Genomic DNA, 17,990 nt, shown 5'->3' on the forward strand with positions numbered 1-17,990 from the left:
TCCATGGTATAGTTGGCAGAAGTAACACAGGCAAAAGTCCCTTCGGGCATCATCGCACCGAGACAGAAACATGGCATTTTCGCAAACCTTTCCGACACGGTCCGTCAGCATGACTTTCTCAAACTTCCATCGGAAACTTGCGCAATCACGATTCGCTCCTTCATCGCAGTCAGCTATTCAGCTATGCAACACGTCGGACCGGGTATCATACGGGGTTCCAGACTCGCTAAGACGCCAGTGGACACCAGCGCGCGCTAACACTCAGCTGGCGTATCATGCAGAAACCCGGTCCGGGTAAAGCCAAACTCCACACTCCGGGCAATTCCAATCGGCACCATCGTGACCCCAGGATCTATCATGTTTCAATCAACAGCAATCTAAGTAGATGTAGCGTACCATTCTCCTCGCCTCTTCTCCGTCAGTGGCTTGTCTTGTCGGGTTGGGAGGAAAGCGGAGAACTTGGAGTAATCACTTGTTACCATCAATTCAAACGCCTAATCCAGTACTTTGAGTAGGCTTTTCGCCTGGAGTCTTGTAAGAATGCGCACTTGTTTCTTCTTTCCTTCATCGCCTACGTCAAGATGTTTTAATGTGGTTGCCCTGTCTTGATCATGTCCAATGTATGTTCTGATGTTCATCGGCGGGTAGAACTGCCTTCATCATGTCACAGTCTGTGCTCATGTGCGATACGGATAGAGGTTGCTTCTGCCATACCTCAAGCGGGTATGCGACGGGCCGGGTGGTTCATGATTCGCCAAGACCATTTGCGCTGACCCTAAGACTACAGTGACATCCGACTATGGACTAAAGACGGCATCTGGAGGACTTTGTCTTCTGACTTCAGAATCGCGTAAGTGGTGTGATTCAACGTGTGGGCGAAGACTGATGTACCATGTCCACCAGGTTTCAGCATTGGAGCGGCTGCGAGCATTTCGTCACCGCCACATCCTTTTGAAACCAAAGAATCAACTTCGCCCTCTCTGGGGCCGGCACTTTTACAATTTGTTGGATTTGGTCTCAAAAAGTCGCTTGAGCGACTGAGGTTTATATCTTTACCGCTTGCCCCGCGTGGGTCTGTTTTGGTCGCGCCCGCACCAGGTTTCGATCCGGGACTCAGTCCCACTCATCCAGCGTCGACGGATGCAGCACCCGTGGCAATCACGTCTCAAGGAAATGCTACAAGCACGTCGTCAATGAGTCCGACACATCACGGTCTGCGACCAATACTACCACTTCCAACGCAGGTTGGAGATCCCTACGGTCATCATGAGATCTCGGAGCCGGACTTTACCGCTACTAGGCCATGTTCTGGATGCTCTCCAGTTATCCTGATAACTGCAGCAGGATGGCTCGATCAATCAACTAGGGTGGCGACGAGCTCTACAGTTGAGCCCGTTTCTCCGCAGGCGGTTACAACAATTCCTGCAGGAGCATCTCCATCAGCTAGTTCGACTAGCATTGCTATCGATTCAGATCCAGATAGTTCAAATTTCGCCATGGGTGACTCTTGCACCTTGACACCTGGTGAGACTATCATCGTCGATGATACTCCTATCGGGATTCCGACTTCGACAGGTGGGACCGAAGTTGGCATGGTCCCTTCTGCCACAGCGCTCGTTGTGAATGGCCAAACATCAAACATCAGCACAGTATCCGGTTCCATCTACACAAAAGTAGTACCGGCTGCCTTGAACTACAACAACAAAGTCTACACAGCCAATCACGCGGGCTACATTGTAATGGGCCCAGGGACCACGCTCATTCCCGGCGGGACGCCAGTTACCATCAACGGTACAACCCTAAGCTTGGAGCATAGCGGAACGGCAGTACTCATCCAGAGCACTACACAATCTCTGGAACCTGTTACCACGGTTGTCACATTGAAAAGGGGTTCTGGTGCGCTGAAAACTGGATGTGGCGCCCCTAGACAATCGACAGGCGATGTTTATGTGTATCCGACTGCGACTCCGGTTTCCGCGGGTGGGATACGGAGTTATGGGACCGTGCCGGATGGCTGGCTGGGGAGTGTGATATTGTTGATGTGGTGTGGTATTGGCATTGTTCTCCGGATATGAAGTGTCATCTGAATCCGCAATTGCTCGATGATGTCGTAGATTTTGTCGATGCGCCGGAAGGCGTTGAGAACATTAGCTGGTAGTCCTGGCCTAGAAATATTAGAAACGAATTCAATGACCCGTCGCCCTCTTTGTGTACACAACATGGCGAGCGTTTTCAAGTATCCTTGAAGATTTACAAAGATACCTACCACCCAGGTGTCATAAACTACTCGACAACTAGTGTAAAAGGGCCACTGTAGTCGCCAGACACGCCTATTGGGGCTTACCCACACTGTCAAGTATTTTATGACACCTAGGTGCCTTGTTGTTCAAGATCATTTAATGTGAAAACATTGAGTCCTCATGGTAAAAGCAGCTATGGTGAGTCTCGTGAACGGTGTGGTAAGGTCGGAAGGATACTCGCCACCCATCACGCCACTCATGAAAGATTCGCAAAGTCAGCACCGCATCGCCGAAAGATACTTCCAATGTCACATGCCGTTTTTCGGAAAACAATCGCATACTTTCCAGAGAAATCTGCAGCTCTTTTTTTCCTGCTCAATGAATGACAACGACACATGTTGAGAAGAAAGTGCGCGAACCATCCATCAGCTACTCAAAACACTCCAGCACCACAACGAACCCCCTAGAATCCCGTAATGCAAACTTCAATGCATCTATTTCCAGCACACATCAAATTCCTGTTGAATCGACCACGTAGGTACTTACGCCAGGTCACACCGTCAAGTAAATCACACCACGCCCAACGCATCCACCATCAATCTCACCACCACAACTCAACCAAACCTCCAAAGGCATTCCTCTAACAGTTAACGGACACGTGAAAAAAAGCGCAATGTCAGCCATCCCCTACTTTACGTACAAACATCCACTTTTCACACGCAACCGGAAACATCTAGATCGAGGGAAAAAGGTTTATTATGAGTACCCAGTATAACCAACCAACACAAAAGCGTATCCGACGGGCAAGTACAAAGGCGGAAAAGGGTGTGTGCGCGCGCGTTGTTGTTGGGGTGGTACTCCGGTGGGCAAAGGCACAGGCCAATAACAGAGTTTTCCCCGCGCCATGCCTCCAAGGGCAGTCTTCTAGCATTTAACGGCTTGGTGTGGTTGCGGGAAAAAATCAGGCATTTGGTAATACGGAACAAAACGCAGAAAACATTGCAGAGGGCCGGATGACGACCGACATGCGCCTTACTGCGTAGCCGCCGACGGGAAACGGGCGCGCGCACCGAAGCCGCGCCGCCCTGGCTTTCCGCAGGGCGTCGTCGTGGCCGTGGTGTCATGATGACTGGGGGCACGGGCTCCATCACGCACCGTGAAAGGCGTTCTTTGTGGGTTTGGCTGCCGTGTGGCCAATCAGAGGGCTGGGTTGGGGAGGAGCATCTCACGATCTTTGTTTGTGCACAAGGCGTGTGTGTGCGTATGTGGTGTCATGTGTGTGTGTGTGTGTGTGTGCCTGGGTTTGAAAATTTGAGTTATGGGGTTTTGGTTTGATGGAGGGCGTGTGACGATGCTTGGCAGGTGTCATAGGGGGAAGTTTCTGGGGAGGCGGCTTTTTTTCTTTGGGTTGGGCTTTTTGTATAAAGGAGAGGGTGGTACGGGTGAGGTTGTGTTTGTATTCAGCATCAAGCATCAGTTAAGCAGTTGAAGTAACTACTCTACCACTACTACTATTACTACTACTGTTATTACTACTGTTACTACTACTATTCACGACCTACCTCAACACTACAACAACAAACACCACAACAACCACAACAATGCCAAACTACCTCAACTCCATGGCCGCCCGAGCAAAGGCCCACCACGAGAGCCTAAACGCCGCCTACAACACCTACTACGGCGGCTCATCAACCACAACCTCTCCCTCGACCTCCCTCAACGCCTCCCGCAACACGTCCGTCACCTCCACAAAAGCCGGCTCCACGAACGCCTCCAAGGCCTGGAAGGCACTCAAGCAACACCACCATGAAATGAATGCTGCTTTCGCTGCCTACTACAGCCCCGGCCACACCCCTTCCACATCCCGCAACTCAAGCACTACGTCCAGCCCCCGCCACAGCGGTGAGGCACCCCGGAAGAGCGTGCAGACCCATGTCTCTGTCACTGCTGCTGGAGACGAGCAGAAGCCAAGGAACTACCAGAAGGTGTGGAAGGCGCTCAAGACCAAGGTCGTGGACCACCACAGGAGTGTTAACGCTGCTTACCAGCAGACTTATGGTGCACACAGGAGGTGGTGAGATGGGTTCCTTTTTTGAAGAAGAGAAGAAGAGGTTGAAAGATGTAATGGAAGGGATTTAGGAATGTGGAGAAAAAAGTGAGGACAAAAGTGACTTTTTGGGTGCGATATACCAGTTTTTTAGGGGGGAAATAGATGGATAATGGGCGTTTTTTGGACAACAAAAGTTTTTGCTTGGTGGGAGTTTTGAATGGGGGGAGAAGGGGTAATACTAGAGTTATTAGGGATGCAAGAGTTGATAATAGTATATTCTGCTATAAAGACATTGACTTTGCACTTGTGATTATTGTTCCTTTACTGCTCGCAAGCTGTGTTGTTGTCGTTTTAGAAATTTGAGAATCTAGTGCATGTGCAATAAGCACTTGGAGAGGCATTTCGGAGTCACCGTTATGTTGCAGATCATGATTTGAAAATATCATGGTGTGTCAAGGTAGGCTCAGATTTGGGATGAAGAGTATGGGACTCAGATGGTAAGGTACCTGACTATCCATAGCGGAATAGATGCGGGTACTCAAATAGATGGTGTAGGATCCCAAGTCGGTTATAAAGGTTAGAAGATGTGATGTACTATAAAGTGAGATTGAGGTAGTCTAGGTGGAAGCTAGGATGACCATGACCGGCAGAATTCCGATTCGGAAGCATCGGAATGACTAGCCAATCCGAATGGTGTGCTTTCTAATTGTACCATGAGGCGGAATTTGCCGCACATGACATAACCTAGCTTTCAACGAAATTGGTGACAACAGACAGCATCAGTCATCCGTCCCCCTTGAAATTCACCACTACACTCCTTGTCTCGCCGAGTCGCAACACATTTGGATATCCGACCTACGACCATGTCACTACCTCGTACCACCGGAGCGTTCGCGCGCTCAAGCTCAGCATTCCGACGATTCGCCTCCCCATCGCTTCCTCCCCGCAGATGCCCGCAATGCTCGAGGACATTCGCCTCATCGATACAATATCGACAGTCGGCAAAGCGACAGATGCAGACAGCAACTGCATATCGCCCTGAATCGCTGTATCCTGAACCGCCACCGCGTAATGCTGGTGTACCCGATACTTCGATAGCAGGAGGCGCAACCGAGGCAACCAAAACAACAGCCCCACAACCGCCTTCAACCGAGCGCAATACAGCCTCGACGGCCGAACAACCGAATATGAGCATACCAGAAGGCGAAGCACAAAAGTCGCAAGCAGCAGCGCCGAGTAAACCCCTTCGACCGCGCCGCTACAACTTCGGACCCCGGAAAGCGACCATCAAGCTTTCGCCCTCGGCTGTCGCCCATCTGCGCGAACTCCTTGAACTCCCGGAACCAAAGCTCATTCGGATAGGCACAAAGGCAAAGGGTTGCTCAGGGCTGGCATACCATCTGGAATACGTGGACAAGCCGAGCCCCTTGGACGAGCAGGTAGAGCAAGATGGCGTCAAGGTGCTGATTGACAACAAGGCGCTGTTGAATATTATCGGAAGCGAAATGGACTGGCTAGAAGACAAGCTGAACGAGCGCTTCATCTTCAAGAACCCAAACATCAGTAAGTGGTGACGTAGCAATGATTACAACCATCGCTAACACATGAATAGCTGAGCAATGCGGATGCGGAGAGTCCTTCAGCGTGGCATGATACCCTTACGATTCCATCACTATAGAAGCATTACCGGCGTTGCATCTTGGCGTTACACCTCTCAACAGACATGACGTAATATGCTTAGACTTCCTTCTCTGTAGCTATCGAGCCTCCCTCGCTTTTGCTGCATCTACATCTTGCCCGGTTCATAGTCAAACACATTGACTTCACTCGCCACCTCACCGGCGAGTTTCACAAATTCTAGGTGGGCAGGATCCTTAATTACATAGTAGTCGCGGTCCTCTTCACTCTCAAACTCGACGACGAATCCGTGGGTGAAATTGCCCTATGCTTTGTCAGCAGCATAGATATAGACTTGGGATTTGTGGCCATGGGCTCACGGATTTGCCTTCGGGGCTGATGTTCTTGCCACCGGAGAATGATTTGATGTAGGGCTTCTGGGACGTTGGATGGATACAATCTTCCTTTAGAGCGAGCATACGCGTGCATGCCTGTATACTATTAGCCATACGAATATTACACAAAAGTAGGCCTACTTCTGAGATTTGCTCAGGAGAAGCTGTAGACTTCCACTCGAATAGTACAATGTGAACAACCGTCATTTTGTATATGTATCCAAATCAAAGATGTGTAAGGAGAAATCGAGCATTATGCGACAAGACGTCAATGAGGGGTGATATATGTGGGTGGGCTGTTTCGGAGGTAATGACCTCAGCGCTGCTACGGTAAGCTCCGGTAAATCTACCGCGTCGCATACTGCTATCAATCCCGCCAATACAGCAGACCAAGCCTCACCACCAACAACGCAGATAGACGTCGCAGGACAAATGAAAACGATGATACGACCGCCATGACCTCATATTGCCATTGATTTATTACCAAACTCTCAGATCGCATTCCAACACCTCATACCTCAAACGCCGTCGCAACATTCCATTCCAAACACCATGGCTACCGCGCCAGCTCTCCCAGAGCAACTCATCTACCTAATAATTCGCTTCACTGCCTCCGCACCTGATCTACCACTTTCAATACACACACCACGAACCATCTCCACGCTCTCCCTCAAGCAACTCATACGCCAACACCTCCCATCCGAACATGCTTCTGCGCGTCTCCGTCTCATCTATGCAGGCAAAGTCCTCGCAGACACAGAACCAGTATCTCGGTCTCTAAAGCTACCGCCGCCACCACCACCACGTAATACAAAGAGTAGTAGCGATGGTGGAGGAGGAGGAGGAGGAGGAGGAGGAAGCGCAAGCAACACCAGCGATGCCAGCACCCCCAGCAAAAACAAAGGCAAACAACCCCTCCGCTCCACCCCCGCAATACAATACGGCACAACCGCAGAAATCCCACCTTCAGCCAAGAAATTCTACATCCACTGCTCCCTCGGCGACGCGCTATCAGTCTCTGAACTCGCGTCCGAAGCCACCTTGGCCGCAGCAACAGAAACGAGTCTGAGAACGTATTACACTTCCTCGTCCTCAACTTCCTCAGCACATCGCGCCGCAAACAGCACCACAAGTAATCATGCATCCGATCGACGGAACTCTAGTACAAATACTCCACCAGGGGCGGCTACAACACCATCCCTCCCCCCAAGCCCAAGGCTTCGACCGCCTCCTCGCCTCGGGATTTACCCCACAGGAAATATCCTCCCTCCGCTCCCACTTCACCACCAACCTCTCCTTCACACACACCCCAGACACGATGCCTTCGCCGGCTCAAATCCGCATCCTAGAAGATCGCTGGCTCGACGAATCTGCAAACGACCCGTCGGCCTCGCTGGCTACCGGTGGCGGCGGCGCGGCCCAAGGTGATGCGGGCTGGGGAGCGGGATTTGCGGTCGAAGAGGGTGGGTTGGACGATATGTTGTATGGGTATTTGACGGGTTTCTTTTTTCCGCTGGGGGGGGTTGGTGTGGGGGTTTAGGGAGGAGGGGGTTTGGACGCGCAGGAGGCAGGTGGCTGTTGTTATGGGGGTTTTGATTAATGCTGTTTTTGGGTTTATGAGATGGGGTGCTTGATGGGGGGATGGATGGATGGATGGATATACCCTGTTGTTGAGGTTTGTATTTTGAGTGTGGATGAAGTTGGAACACTGTTGGTGCTGAGGCGCGACTTCGACATGTGAGGGTGGTTTCTTGAAGCAGGCTCGAAGCGAATCGTTTGTGTACTCATTCATTAATTCGTTGTTGAGATAGCTGTCACTACTCAACATATCACGGTTTCGCAGAAACCTACATCGTCGTCGTCGTCATCGTCATCACCTATCTACACAGCACACACCGGCACCACCCCCTCCACCCGAATTCTCTACAACTCAATTTCCTTAGCAGGCGCACCCATATAACTAAGCGGTCCCTTTTTCACCATAAGCGTCATAACTTCATACAACGTATCCGCCGCCGCCATAGTCGTCAACTCAGCGTTAGTATCATACGCCGGCGCCACTTCTACAATATCAGCGCCGATGAGGTTGATACCCTCGAGGCCGCGGATGATAGTGCGGAGTTCACGCGTGGTCCAGCCACCGGTTTCAGGTGTGCCGGTTGCAGGTGCGACTGTGTGTGTGTATTAGTTCGTCTGTGTTGACATGAGAACTGGATAAGGGACATACAAGCCGGATCCAACGTATCAATATCAATACTCAAATACACCGGTCTCTCCAACCCAACGCGATCTCTAATCTTCTTCACAATGCCATCAATGCCAATCTTGTCGATTGCCCGCGCTTCGACGATTTCAAACCCGCAGTACCCGTCGTTGTCGTAGTCTGAAGGTCCTGACAGCGTCGTGCGGATGCCGGCGTGGATGTTGGTGTCGTTTGCGAGGAGGCCTTCTTGGGCCGCGTGGAAAAAGTAGGTGCCGTGGTTTATGCTGGCTTGTTCGCTGGGGGCGCCGCCGAAGACTTTGGGACGCCAGGTGTCGCTTTGTTGGTGTTAGTTGGGGTTTTTTAGAAGGAAGGTAGGAAGAGGGAGAGAGACGCACAGATGGCTGTCAAAGTGGATGACGGTAATGGGACCGTATTCTCGGTGAACGGAGCGGAGAAGGGGCAGTGTGATTGTGTGATCGCCTCCTAGGGTGATCATGCGGGGGAGTGTCTTTCCGTGTTTGGAGGGGCCGGGCTTGTTGGCGTGGGTGTGGGGGGCACGGCTGAGGAGGAGGTTGTGGCCCTGTTCGATTTGTTGGAGGGCGTAGGCGTTGTCGTATCTATAAATATCAGTATCTATACCAAACCAACCCCCGGAAGTATAGAGCGATAACTTACGAGGTAACGGGAATGTCTCCGCAGTCGATTACTTTGGCCCACGAATTGAACGGGTTCGCCTTGAGTGGGACGTTGTAGCCGCCACTAAATCACATTTTGTATGAGCCATGTGTTTCCGAGGTACAAAAAGTAAGCAAGTGTAGAGGAAACTTACTATAAATTGAGACGGCGAGAACCTTGTCTGATGCCACTGGGGCCGAAGCGAGCGCCAGGACGGTATGATGTACCAGTGTCAAAGGGAGCACCGATGAATGCAATGTCGTAGTCTACATCGCTCGACAGACACGGATGGTATGGGAGACGGCCGAATGTGGAGATTCCGGAGAAGATGGAGTCGGCCTGTATGGTGGTCAATTGCTGCGTCGGACATTCTATGCAGAAGGCCTACTTGTGTGCCACCATCACCGGGAAGCGTGTTGTACCAAAGACTTTGGTGTGGGCCAGCCAATGGCTCTTGATCATGGTCATGGTCGCCATGTGCAGCAACAGCCGCAGCAAAGCTCAAGACGGCAGGAGTAAACCTCATTCTCGCAGGAACAAACGATGCTTTGCAGTGAGGAAAAATGAAGAAGTTACAGATGATGGTCTGAGAAGAATGCGGAAACTCTGCAGTAGATAACTGTTTGAAACTCACACGCGCGCGCTGTCTCTATCAGTTGTGTGTTGACCAGCTCACGTTAGGTAAACCCTCGTTATGTAAACAGCTCCCATAACTACCCCTGTCCATGATGATGACTCTCTGCACCTATGGCACCGAACTGCCTCCAATGCGTTAGTCGCTCCTTGTCGAAGCTGTAGATCTCGATATGCCTCCGATTGGAAAAAAACGGTTGGAGTCGTCTTGTCGTGGCGTGCTGAGCCAGTGAGTGCAGCTTTGGCAATCTGTGTAACCACCGCGACCTATCCACGGCACACCACGCTCCCTTTTAACATTGGCCAGAGAAGACCTTGATGGCTACACGACCACTTTCTTGAGACATGTTTGAGTACCCCGTTATACCACCGATGTATACATATCTTGCAACACGGCGTTGGGGATCGATTGTGGAGACTTACCAACCCCGCCATGTGCAATGACGGGCGCCACGATCGAGGACCGAGCACCCGACCAGTAGCGTTCCCCATAGAATCATGCCGTAACGGCGATATTCAGCACTTTGGACTGCATCTCATCAATCACTTCTTATCTCAAGCGGGGTCGGGATTCGTAGGAAGCATGCGTCCTTCATGCATGCAAGTTGAGGTTTCCGGTCAATCTTGTGCCGTAGTTTCCTGTCTTATTCGACAACGTAACACTCTTGCGTTACAAGATATGTAGCACGCAGATTGGCTCGATAAGCATCTTCTTGGTCCCGGAACTTATGCTGTGTTGACGAGATCCATCAAGTTGACGTCGGACATGGCGGGCCGAGCGGTGAGGTGAGGTGAATACTTGGGAAAGTCACGCGGCAGAATTCGTGGACTACAGATAGATCGTCGTGAGCTTGAAATCTTCCACAGCCCGTCATTGATCGTATACCCAACGTGGGGTATGCAGCAGTCCCGTAGCTACGCGGAGGTGATGAGGAGTGAGGTCCATTCGCAGAACAGGGATTAAAGATACCGGGCGCACTAGAACGTTCGCTTAATGTATCTGGTAATTTTTCAACATCTCTTGCATTGGCGTCATTCGGCTACTATCTATGTGTATTTGCCGCATGTCCATGTAATCATGCTCGTTGGAGTTGCCAAAAGGTCCCGAGTGAACAGCTATCTGTGTATCGGCGTGGCTTCCTCCGGAGAAATGCCAATCTCCGCCCTGTCGTCAGAATCCATCCTGTCAAATGCCTTCTTGACTTGATAATCCCAGTTACTCCAAGCAACGATCGCCCACTCCGCAAACCCAACGAGGTAGAGGGCGATGCACTGTCCAACCCACAAGCCTCCAAGTCCCCAACCGTGGAATGCAAGCCAGATACCCAATGGCAAAGCTCCACAATAGTAGCTTACAATGTTGACTGTTGCTCCAATGTGCTGTCTGCCCATTCCTCTAAGAGCACCTCCGCAGCTGCCGTTGAGTCCATCTGCAATCTGAAACAGCGCAACATAAGGCATTACCTTTGCAGTGAGCTTGATGACTTCTACGTCGTCGTTGAAAATCTTGGCGTAAAAGTCCTTGACTCCCATGAGGACGGCCAACACGAGCGCCCCGAGAACCATACTCAGTACGGCCGCAGTATTAGCCGCTCTCGCTGCACCTTTTGCGTCTCGCGATCCGAGGAGGTTTCCGACGCGCGAAGAGGTGGCAACGCCGACTCCAAAGGGAATAGTGTTCATGACTTGGTCTGTAGTCATGATAACACTCTGCGCCGCCAGCGGTATGGTGCCAAGCTTGCCTGCAACGAGCGCAACAATCTCAAATGCCCACCACTCGGTACCAACGTGTATGACTCCGAGGAAAGCCAGGCGTGCAAATACCCAACTGTTTTGTAGGCACTTGCGATCCCAACCTCCCCAGCATTGCCACCCATTCACAAAGCGTGCATAGGCGAGGAGTAAGAAGAACGACGCCCAGTATGCGATGCCCGTAGCAAGAGGTGCACCGAGAAGGCCCATTTTGAAGTTATACACAAAGAGGTAGTTCAAACCGGCGCTCAAGGGAGAAGTGATGAGCAAAACGTACGTTCCAGGTCGCATGATTTCTGTGCGTGTAAGTGAAGGAACTTGTTTGGAGACTGGAGATATACCTTGAGCTTGCATGTACTTTTTCAGCGCCTCAAAAAATATGTAGCCAATACCGCCCGGAGCCAGCACAGACAGGAATCTCGCCGAGTCGCGCGCTATGTAGTCTTCCTGGCCGAGAGCTTTGAAAAGTGGTTCAGAGCAAAACCAGAGGATAGCGACGGGTATGTAGAATAAAGAGAGGACGACGAATGAGCGCTGGAGGATGGTCCCCAAGTCGTGGCGGTTTTTGCTTCCAGTAAAGCTGGCGGACGCTAGTGTATCGATGGCTGTCGTGCCACCAAGAGCGATGAGCCAACCAGTAGCCATGGCGAACATGTATGAAAAGGCAGCTGTAGCCAATGCTTCTGGCGAGAGACGTCCGACGATGAGAACTGATACGGTCTGTAGAGAGTTTTGAAGGGCGTATGCCACAACCACCGGTAGTGATCCCTTTAGCAATATCCAGAACTCGCGCAGGACGAGTTGGAAATTCGATGCTTCTTCATCATCCAGCTCGTAGGTTTCGCCACTAGACCACTCTTCATGATTTGAGTCTGGAAGGAGGGGACTCCGCTCATCTGGGGCGTCGGTATCTTTCTTCGATGTCCTCAGGAAGTCCGGTATCCAAGACCTCGACTTGCTCGTTTCGTGATCCATAGTTGAAGTAGTGCAAATAGAACAGCAATCCCGTAGAAAGAAGATTTTTCCTTATAAAGTAGACGATGAATATGTACGCCAGATTCTTCCCCTCTCGGCTCCGATACCCACAGAGCACAAAAGGCAAAAAGGCAGCATACTGTACAGCAACACCCTCGACTGCAAAGTCTAAGGAACGCCCAGATAGAGCGGGCATGACATTAGCTCTTACAATACCACCTGACCGTACGGCTCAAAACCGGTCTAACTACGGAGCTTTAGCCTACCATGAAGAGCATAGCATGCGGTTGCCACGAATGAAGCAGCATGCATGTAGTCCAAGGCCTAGATGACGACAAACACCGTCGGGCGTATCTGCGATGCGATCAATGCGCTGCTGTAGCCTTATCGACCTGCATCTGTTGTCGATTTGACTAAGACTCTTCAGTAAGTTTTTATGTTTAGGCGAGTCATTTTTGCGGGATTGCACCAGTGTCATTGCGGAGCTGCGAAAGACGGTGGTACCGGTGTCTTGGGTCGAGTGAAGTGCCGGCTCCGCGCCGCAGGCTGTTCCCCGCTGGACATTAATTCTATCGACCACGTCGCATATAGTTGATGACGATTTATTTGGAGAGGCTGGCGTTGGGTGAGATGAATAGGAAGGTACAGCCTCGATAACAAGAGGTCGGAAGATTGATGCCGGCGATCTAGCGAGAGTGCCGCGCACGTGGCGGGATATGAGCTTTCCTTCATCACGCAGCATGTTGCGGGCATATTACTCGCGGAACCCTCCGTAATGGGATTTGCATCTAGAACAGCATCTCTAATAGAGCCGGAAAATTTGCTCGTTGCATGGCGCGATACAAAGACGGCCAGGTCCAATTCCAAGAAGCCGATGCAACTACGAGTTGCGAAAAGCTTGTTAGATATTCGCAATATGCCGGTGCCGAAGATTCCAAAAAGCACCGAGATCGAGTCGTTCTAGCATGGTCAGTATCAGAAAGGTAGGTTCTGGGCAAGTTCTTACTTTTAGATGGCTCTAGTTTCTCCGACCTAGAGTTTCTAACTTGACTTCTCTTACAGTCGATTCTACCATTCTTCTTAACAACATCCGTCTACACTACTAAGATACGATTAAGTCTTGCAATACTCGCGGACGCTATACCTCAATCTCTACATCTTCATTACTGCTTTAGCATCAATTCGCCCCCGTTCGAGGATACCTTCGAGAACGTCTTCCACCGCATGTCTTGCAATCCAACAGACCACGTGAATAGACTTGGCGACTTATCCTAGACATATACGTCTTATATACAGTTGCCGCGCGCAAAGAAGCCTCCGGCGCAGTATGATTTGGGATAAAGCTTCCTGGCCGATTTCTACTCGGTTCGTAGCGAGGAATAGATTATAGAGGCGAAAGATAGGATTATCAGAAAAGCTGATGGGCGAGGAGCGTTTCTACAATACATTAGTGTATCTTGATAGACAGGTTACCTTTCGTTACTGTAGCTTCCCAATAGTTCCATGCAAAACACTGGCTTTTGTGAAAGGGATGAGAACGGCTTTCTTTGGGCTGGAACGTGGGTAATGCCAGTATGTGTGGGTTGAGATAATCCACTTGGAAGATTCGGAGAGGGAATCTTGTGCAATAGTTGTTCTGTGGCTGGATGATGGCGTATATGCGGTTTGTGAACAAAGTGCTGTCGAAATAGTCGTCTCACATACGCAGACAAACAAACCACACTTTTGATTCAGTGAGAAACTGACACTGAGAGCGCCGGACCGTTGCAAAATACACTCCCACAATCCTACCCAGCTCACCCTATTCAACTCCCTCACCTCTCAGCCCCCAACCCCCCAACCCTTCTTCGTTCTCCTTCTCCCTAATCTCGTGCACCCTCTCAGCCAAGCCCCCCTTCAGCCCCACCCGCCCCATATCCCCACCAACCCCCATCTCCACCGCGAAAATGAACCTGCTCACAAAACTTCATCAGCACATTCAAAACAATGTAAACGGTTCATCGCATATGCGCATACGTCTCACTCCTCTCCATGGCCTCGACCGCATCCCTCGCCACCGTCCGCGTACTCTCCTCCACATCCGGCATATCCGCAAGCGTCACGAAGCGCTCTTTCCACAGCGCCCAGCGCGCCTTGGTGAAGCCCGGTGTACCCGTCCAGAGGGCGCCGCCGCGTGCGGAGTTGCCTTGTTTGGGGTCCGAGGGGGTGAGGTCTTGTTCTTTGCGGAAGAGGTCGTCGCCGCAGCCTTGGATCCATGCTGCGGCCGCGGGCAGGTCGGTGTCGCATTGTTGTGCGGGCGTCGCTTCTGCGTCGTCGTCGTCGGTTGGGGGTTCTTCCAAGGCTGTTCGTAGGGCGAAGATGGCGTAGAGGGACAGATCTTGGATCTTCTCTTGCGTGATGCGGGCGTAGAAGAAGTTTAGGTTCGCCCAGGCGGAGCGTTCTGCGGCGATGAAGCCGTTGTGGGGGACGGGACTGTCGTTATAGGCCGAACGACAGGCCATGGTGAAGTCGATCATCTCGTGATAGAGGTAATTGTACGTCGTATTGTTGGGGATGGAATGGAATTTGAAGGCTTTGAGAAGGTCGAGTAGTCTGGCGTGGCTGCAGACATGATCGCCCATGCAAAATTTGAGGCGTTTTGCAGAGTGAATGATGCTGTACCAAAGATCCATGAAGTTTACATCGTCAAGCTTGGCGGCATTGATATTTTCGTCAATGGAACTGCAGAGCTTGGAGACTGCTTCGTTCTTGTCGATCTTCTCATTGAGGCAATCTTGAATGGTCGGGTAGAAGATGCTATCTTCTCCTGGTCGGAACCAGCCCCTTATTTTGGCTATGGCATCAATTTGCTCGCCCTCATTCTGTGTCGTTGCGATGACATCCTCAATTGCCTGGTTTTGTTTCTAGCGGAAATAGTTAGATAAGACTGTGACGTTTACAAGAGTACTTTGACTATATACCGCTATGCGTGTAGGTGACATGATTCAGATCCTTGCAGTTGTGACTGTAGTGATATGGCAATCTAACGACTGAGAAAAGGTATTTCGTGTTTACTGACGGTGATGTCATAACTAGGCCGCAGCAGCGCCGTAGATCCCGTAGCCACGTGTATACAATTCGTAGGCAATTGGTAACTTGCACCGAACCAGTGGTACTACGCGCTGATATGTCTCTTTCCCAGACGGGCAACAAGCAGAAGCCAAGCGATGGAGACAGGTCCGGAGCATGTCCGCGTGAGGACAAAGAAGCGGGAGGTCCTGCTAATGTGCAATACATAGTACAAGACCTGCCTTTAGCAGCTAGGAACATATCAAGCGAAGTTTGCGATTTAGAATCTGATGTAGCTAGCATCGGAGGACGCCGGTAGTAGTCGAATGCGTCATATTAATCTACCCGAAACTGTTGGTAGATCAGGGTCGGGTTTGCACGACTCAGTGTACGTGTCTTGATGCGGGGCAGCACGGAAAACCGTGATAAGGGTAGAGAACGTTGACAACCATAGGACTCTCAACAGCTTTTTGTACACAATCCATTATCTTGCAGCCTTCACCATATCCAAAACACCCAAGTCTGCGTTGTACATGGCGTAGTATTTCTCCGTCCCATGATCTATGAATACACATGTCACGACTGGTAGGCCTAGCAGGTGAATGGTATTGAGCCGCTGTCTTTCTATTCAAATGACGTGTCTCTATCGTAGATTTGCCTTCTTGAGTCGTTTTCGTAGCTCCACCATATTACAGTCTTTCCAGAAGTCTTTGTATTTCTCAAGACATCAAGTTATGATCTCCTTTGATTTCAAACCCCTCAGCCCACACCAGAGCACACCCTCGCCTTTAGCAAGACATTCCGCATATCAGGATATTGTCCCTGCTCATCCCCGTATTTGACTAGACCAGGGAATGCGCAAAACTTGAGTGTGTGATCCATGTCCATATCGCTATCCTCGTCCGCGGAAGGATCAGGGTCGTTGATAGCTTCCATTGTGTAATCGTCAAACTCCATTACTTCGTCTTGATTGCGGAAGAACAGCAACTCATATCGAGCTCGTTGAAGAATGAGGGTACGTTGTAGACCTACAGCATCTTTGAGGATGCTCTTCAGTGCTGACTGTGCGGTTGTTGTGATGGTGATTGACGTCAGGGTGAAAAGTAAATGGCAAATTTCCCCGCAGAGACGGTGTAGCACGGCCTCTTTTTCCTTTTCGATATCCACGTATACTGTACTACGCTCAAGAGCTTGGACTGTAGCGCGGATCCACACCCGGTAGGCACCACCAGCGTCTTGTACCTGTTTGGCCAGCGGTACTATGGCTGCAAGCGGGCCTGTGCTTGGTAGTCCAAACATGACAGGGCTATCAAGTACTTTCATCAACGAGTCTGAGACGATGGCTTGGTAAAAAGTAAGTTTATCGGTAGTTTTTATGTCAGTCCTGTAACGAGGACATATCGTCCCGAATGCAACATGGCTCTCTTTAGGGATATTGTCAAATCTCGGCTTCGACCTTCTGTAATTTGAGACGGTCCATTCTCTGATACGGTTCGCGACTTGAGTGAAGGAGTCTGCAAGCTCATTGTCCGTGATTTGTGATTCCATTCGAGTAAGTGATGAGATGCTGGACTTGAGCGACAAAAGCTGCTGGAGCCTTTCGTTTGATTCCTTTTCTGCAGTGTGTAGACGCACTCTGAGATCATCCGCTTCCCTCTGTGGTTTTGGTTTTTCAGAATCATTATGATCCACATGTTCTCGCGATATAAGCTGTTCCTCTAGCCCCACCAGATTGTAATGAGATTCGTGATTCTGGTGCAACGAACCCTCGTCCAAGCCTTTTCCAGCAAGTCGTTGCCTCGACTCCTCAATCATGTCCAAGTCAGCTTTTCTATAACTTCTTTCCTCCTCGAGCTCTTTTCTCAATGCCCCCTGCTCTTCTTTTGCAGCTGCCAACTCGCTCTCGAGATGCGCGACTCTCTGTGCTAGTCCTTCTGGTTGGACCCCGCTAGTCTCTCTCATGGGCTCCTTGCTACTGTTTGGAGGTACAGCATCCGTCGAAGCTTCAACTGCACCTCCATCCCTGTGTCTTAGCATATCATTAAATGGATTCTTGCGTCGGCGCACTTCCTCTTTCCTCGCATTAGGAGCAACTACTGTGGCTTTCGGCGTGGTGGCGGTACTAGTTAAGGGTTTGGACGATTTCGAAGTTAATCTGGCGGCGCGCCTGATATTTAGTTGTGGTGGAGAATCTGAAGATGTCAGGAGATAGTCAAAGGCAGATGTGCAAGCGTACCACCGCTCTTTCGTTCGGTCATGGCTGGGACCGAGCGTTCCGAGTTCAGGGTCGCATCGGAGCGGTTTGTTGTGAACTTCACATCAGACAAACTTCAACACGCTCTTTGGCAAGACCCCAGCCCTTAATGTCATAGATAATTGCACCCGGTCGTATCGGATAC

The 17,990-nt window shown here is 50.7% G+C and overlaps 9 protein-coding genes across 9 annotated transcripts; 4 read left to right on the forward strand and 5 right to left on the reverse strand.

Moving 5' to 3' along the window:
• Window positions 1-661: 661 nt before the first annotated feature.
• Window positions 662-2,075, forward strand: PtrM4_100790 (uncharacterized protein; the record flags this gene model as incomplete). The annotated part of the gene is made up of 3 exons (XM_066107414.1): window positions 662-723; window positions 788-850; window positions 911-2,075. 3 exons carry the CDS (start codon window positions 662-664, stop codon window positions 2,073-2,075), a joined length of 1,290 nt encoding a protein of 429 aa, XP_065961863.1.
• A 1,787-nt stretch (window positions 2,076-3,862) lies between these two features.
• Window positions 3,863-4,321, forward strand: PtrM4_100800 (Periplasmic protein TonB; the record flags this gene model as incomplete). Its single annotated transcript, XM_001936491.2, has 1 exon — window positions 3,863-4,321. The coding sequence occupies one exon, from the start codon at window positions 3,863-3,865 to the stop codon at window positions 4,319-4,321; it is 459 nt and encodes a 152-aa protein (XP_001936526.2).
• Window positions 4,322-5,306: 985 nt separating this feature from the next.
• PtrM4_100810 (iron sulfur assembly protein 1) lies at window positions 5,307-5,946 on the forward strand (the record flags this gene model as incomplete). Its single annotated transcript, XM_001936490.1, has 2 exons — window positions 5,307-5,856; window positions 5,906-5,946. 2 exons carry the CDS (start codon window positions 5,307-5,309, stop codon window positions 5,944-5,946), a joined length of 591 nt encoding a protein of 196 aa, XP_001936525.1.
• A 133-nt stretch (window positions 5,947-6,079) lies between these two features.
• On the reverse strand, window positions 6,080-6,512 carry PtrM4_100820 (stress responsive A-B barrel domain containing protein; the record flags this gene model as incomplete). The annotated part of the gene is made up of 3 exons (XM_001936489.2): window positions 6,080-6,235; window positions 6,291-6,401; window positions 6,447-6,512. 3 exons carry the CDS (start codon window positions 6,510-6,512, stop codon window positions 6,080-6,082), a joined length of 333 nt encoding a protein of 110 aa, XP_001936524.1.
• Window positions 6,513-7,443: 931 nt separating this feature from the next.
• On the forward strand, window positions 7,444-7,845 carry PtrM4_100830 (uncharacterized protein; the record flags this gene model as incomplete). The annotated part of the gene is made up of 1 exon (XM_001936488.2): window positions 7,444-7,845. The coding sequence occupies one exon, from the start codon at window positions 7,444-7,446 to the stop codon at window positions 7,843-7,845; it is 402 nt and encodes a 133-aa protein (XP_001936523.2).
• Window positions 7,846-8,228: 383 nt separating this feature from the next.
• On the reverse strand, window positions 8,229-9,709 carry PtrM4_100840 (SpeB, Arginase-agmatinase-formimionoglutamate hydrolase, arginase family; the record flags this gene model as incomplete). Its single annotated transcript, XM_066107415.1, has 6 exons — window positions 8,229-8,476; window positions 8,533-8,843; window positions 8,904-9,125; window positions 9,184-9,267; window positions 9,338-9,522; window positions 9,572-9,709. The coding sequence occupies 6 exons, from the start codon at window positions 9,707-9,709 to the stop codon at window positions 8,229-8,231; spliced, it is 1,188 nt and encodes a 395-aa protein (XP_065961864.1).
• A 1,223-nt stretch (window positions 9,710-10,932) lies between these two features.
• PtrM4_100850 (MatE family transporter) lies at window positions 10,933-12,543 on the reverse strand (the record flags this gene model as incomplete). The annotated part of the gene is made up of 2 exons (XM_001936486.1): window positions 10,933-11,864; window positions 11,910-12,543. 2 exons carry the CDS (start codon window positions 12,541-12,543, stop codon window positions 10,933-10,935), a joined length of 1,566 nt encoding a protein of 521 aa, XP_001936521.1.
• A 1,956-nt stretch (window positions 12,544-14,499) lies between these two features.
• Window positions 14,500-15,524, reverse strand: PtrM4_100860 (DUF3632 multi-domain protein; the record flags this gene model as incomplete). The annotated part of the gene is made up of 3 exons (XM_066107416.1): window positions 14,500-14,507; window positions 14,567-15,446; window positions 15,504-15,524. 3 exons carry the CDS (start codon window positions 15,522-15,524, stop codon window positions 14,500-14,502), a joined length of 909 nt encoding a protein of 302 aa, XP_065961865.1.
• An 826-nt stretch (window positions 15,525-16,350) lies between these two features.
• Window positions 16,351-17,849, reverse strand: PtrM4_100870 (ERM multi-domain protein; the record flags this gene model as incomplete). Its single annotated transcript, XM_066107417.1, has 2 exons — window positions 16,351-17,783; window positions 17,828-17,849. The coding sequence occupies 2 exons, from the start codon at window positions 17,847-17,849 to the stop codon at window positions 16,351-16,353; spliced, it is 1,455 nt and encodes a 484-aa protein (XP_065961866.1).
• Window positions 17,850-17,990: the final 141 nt, after the last annotated feature.

This window comes from Pyrenophora tritici-repentis, chromosome 5, assembly GCF_003171515.1.
Source record: "Pyrenophora tritici-repentis strain M4 chromosome 5, whole genome shotgun sequence".
NCBI lineage: Eukaryota > Fungi > Ascomycota > Dothideomycetes > Pleosporales > Pleosporaceae > Pyrenophora > Pyrenophora tritici-repentis.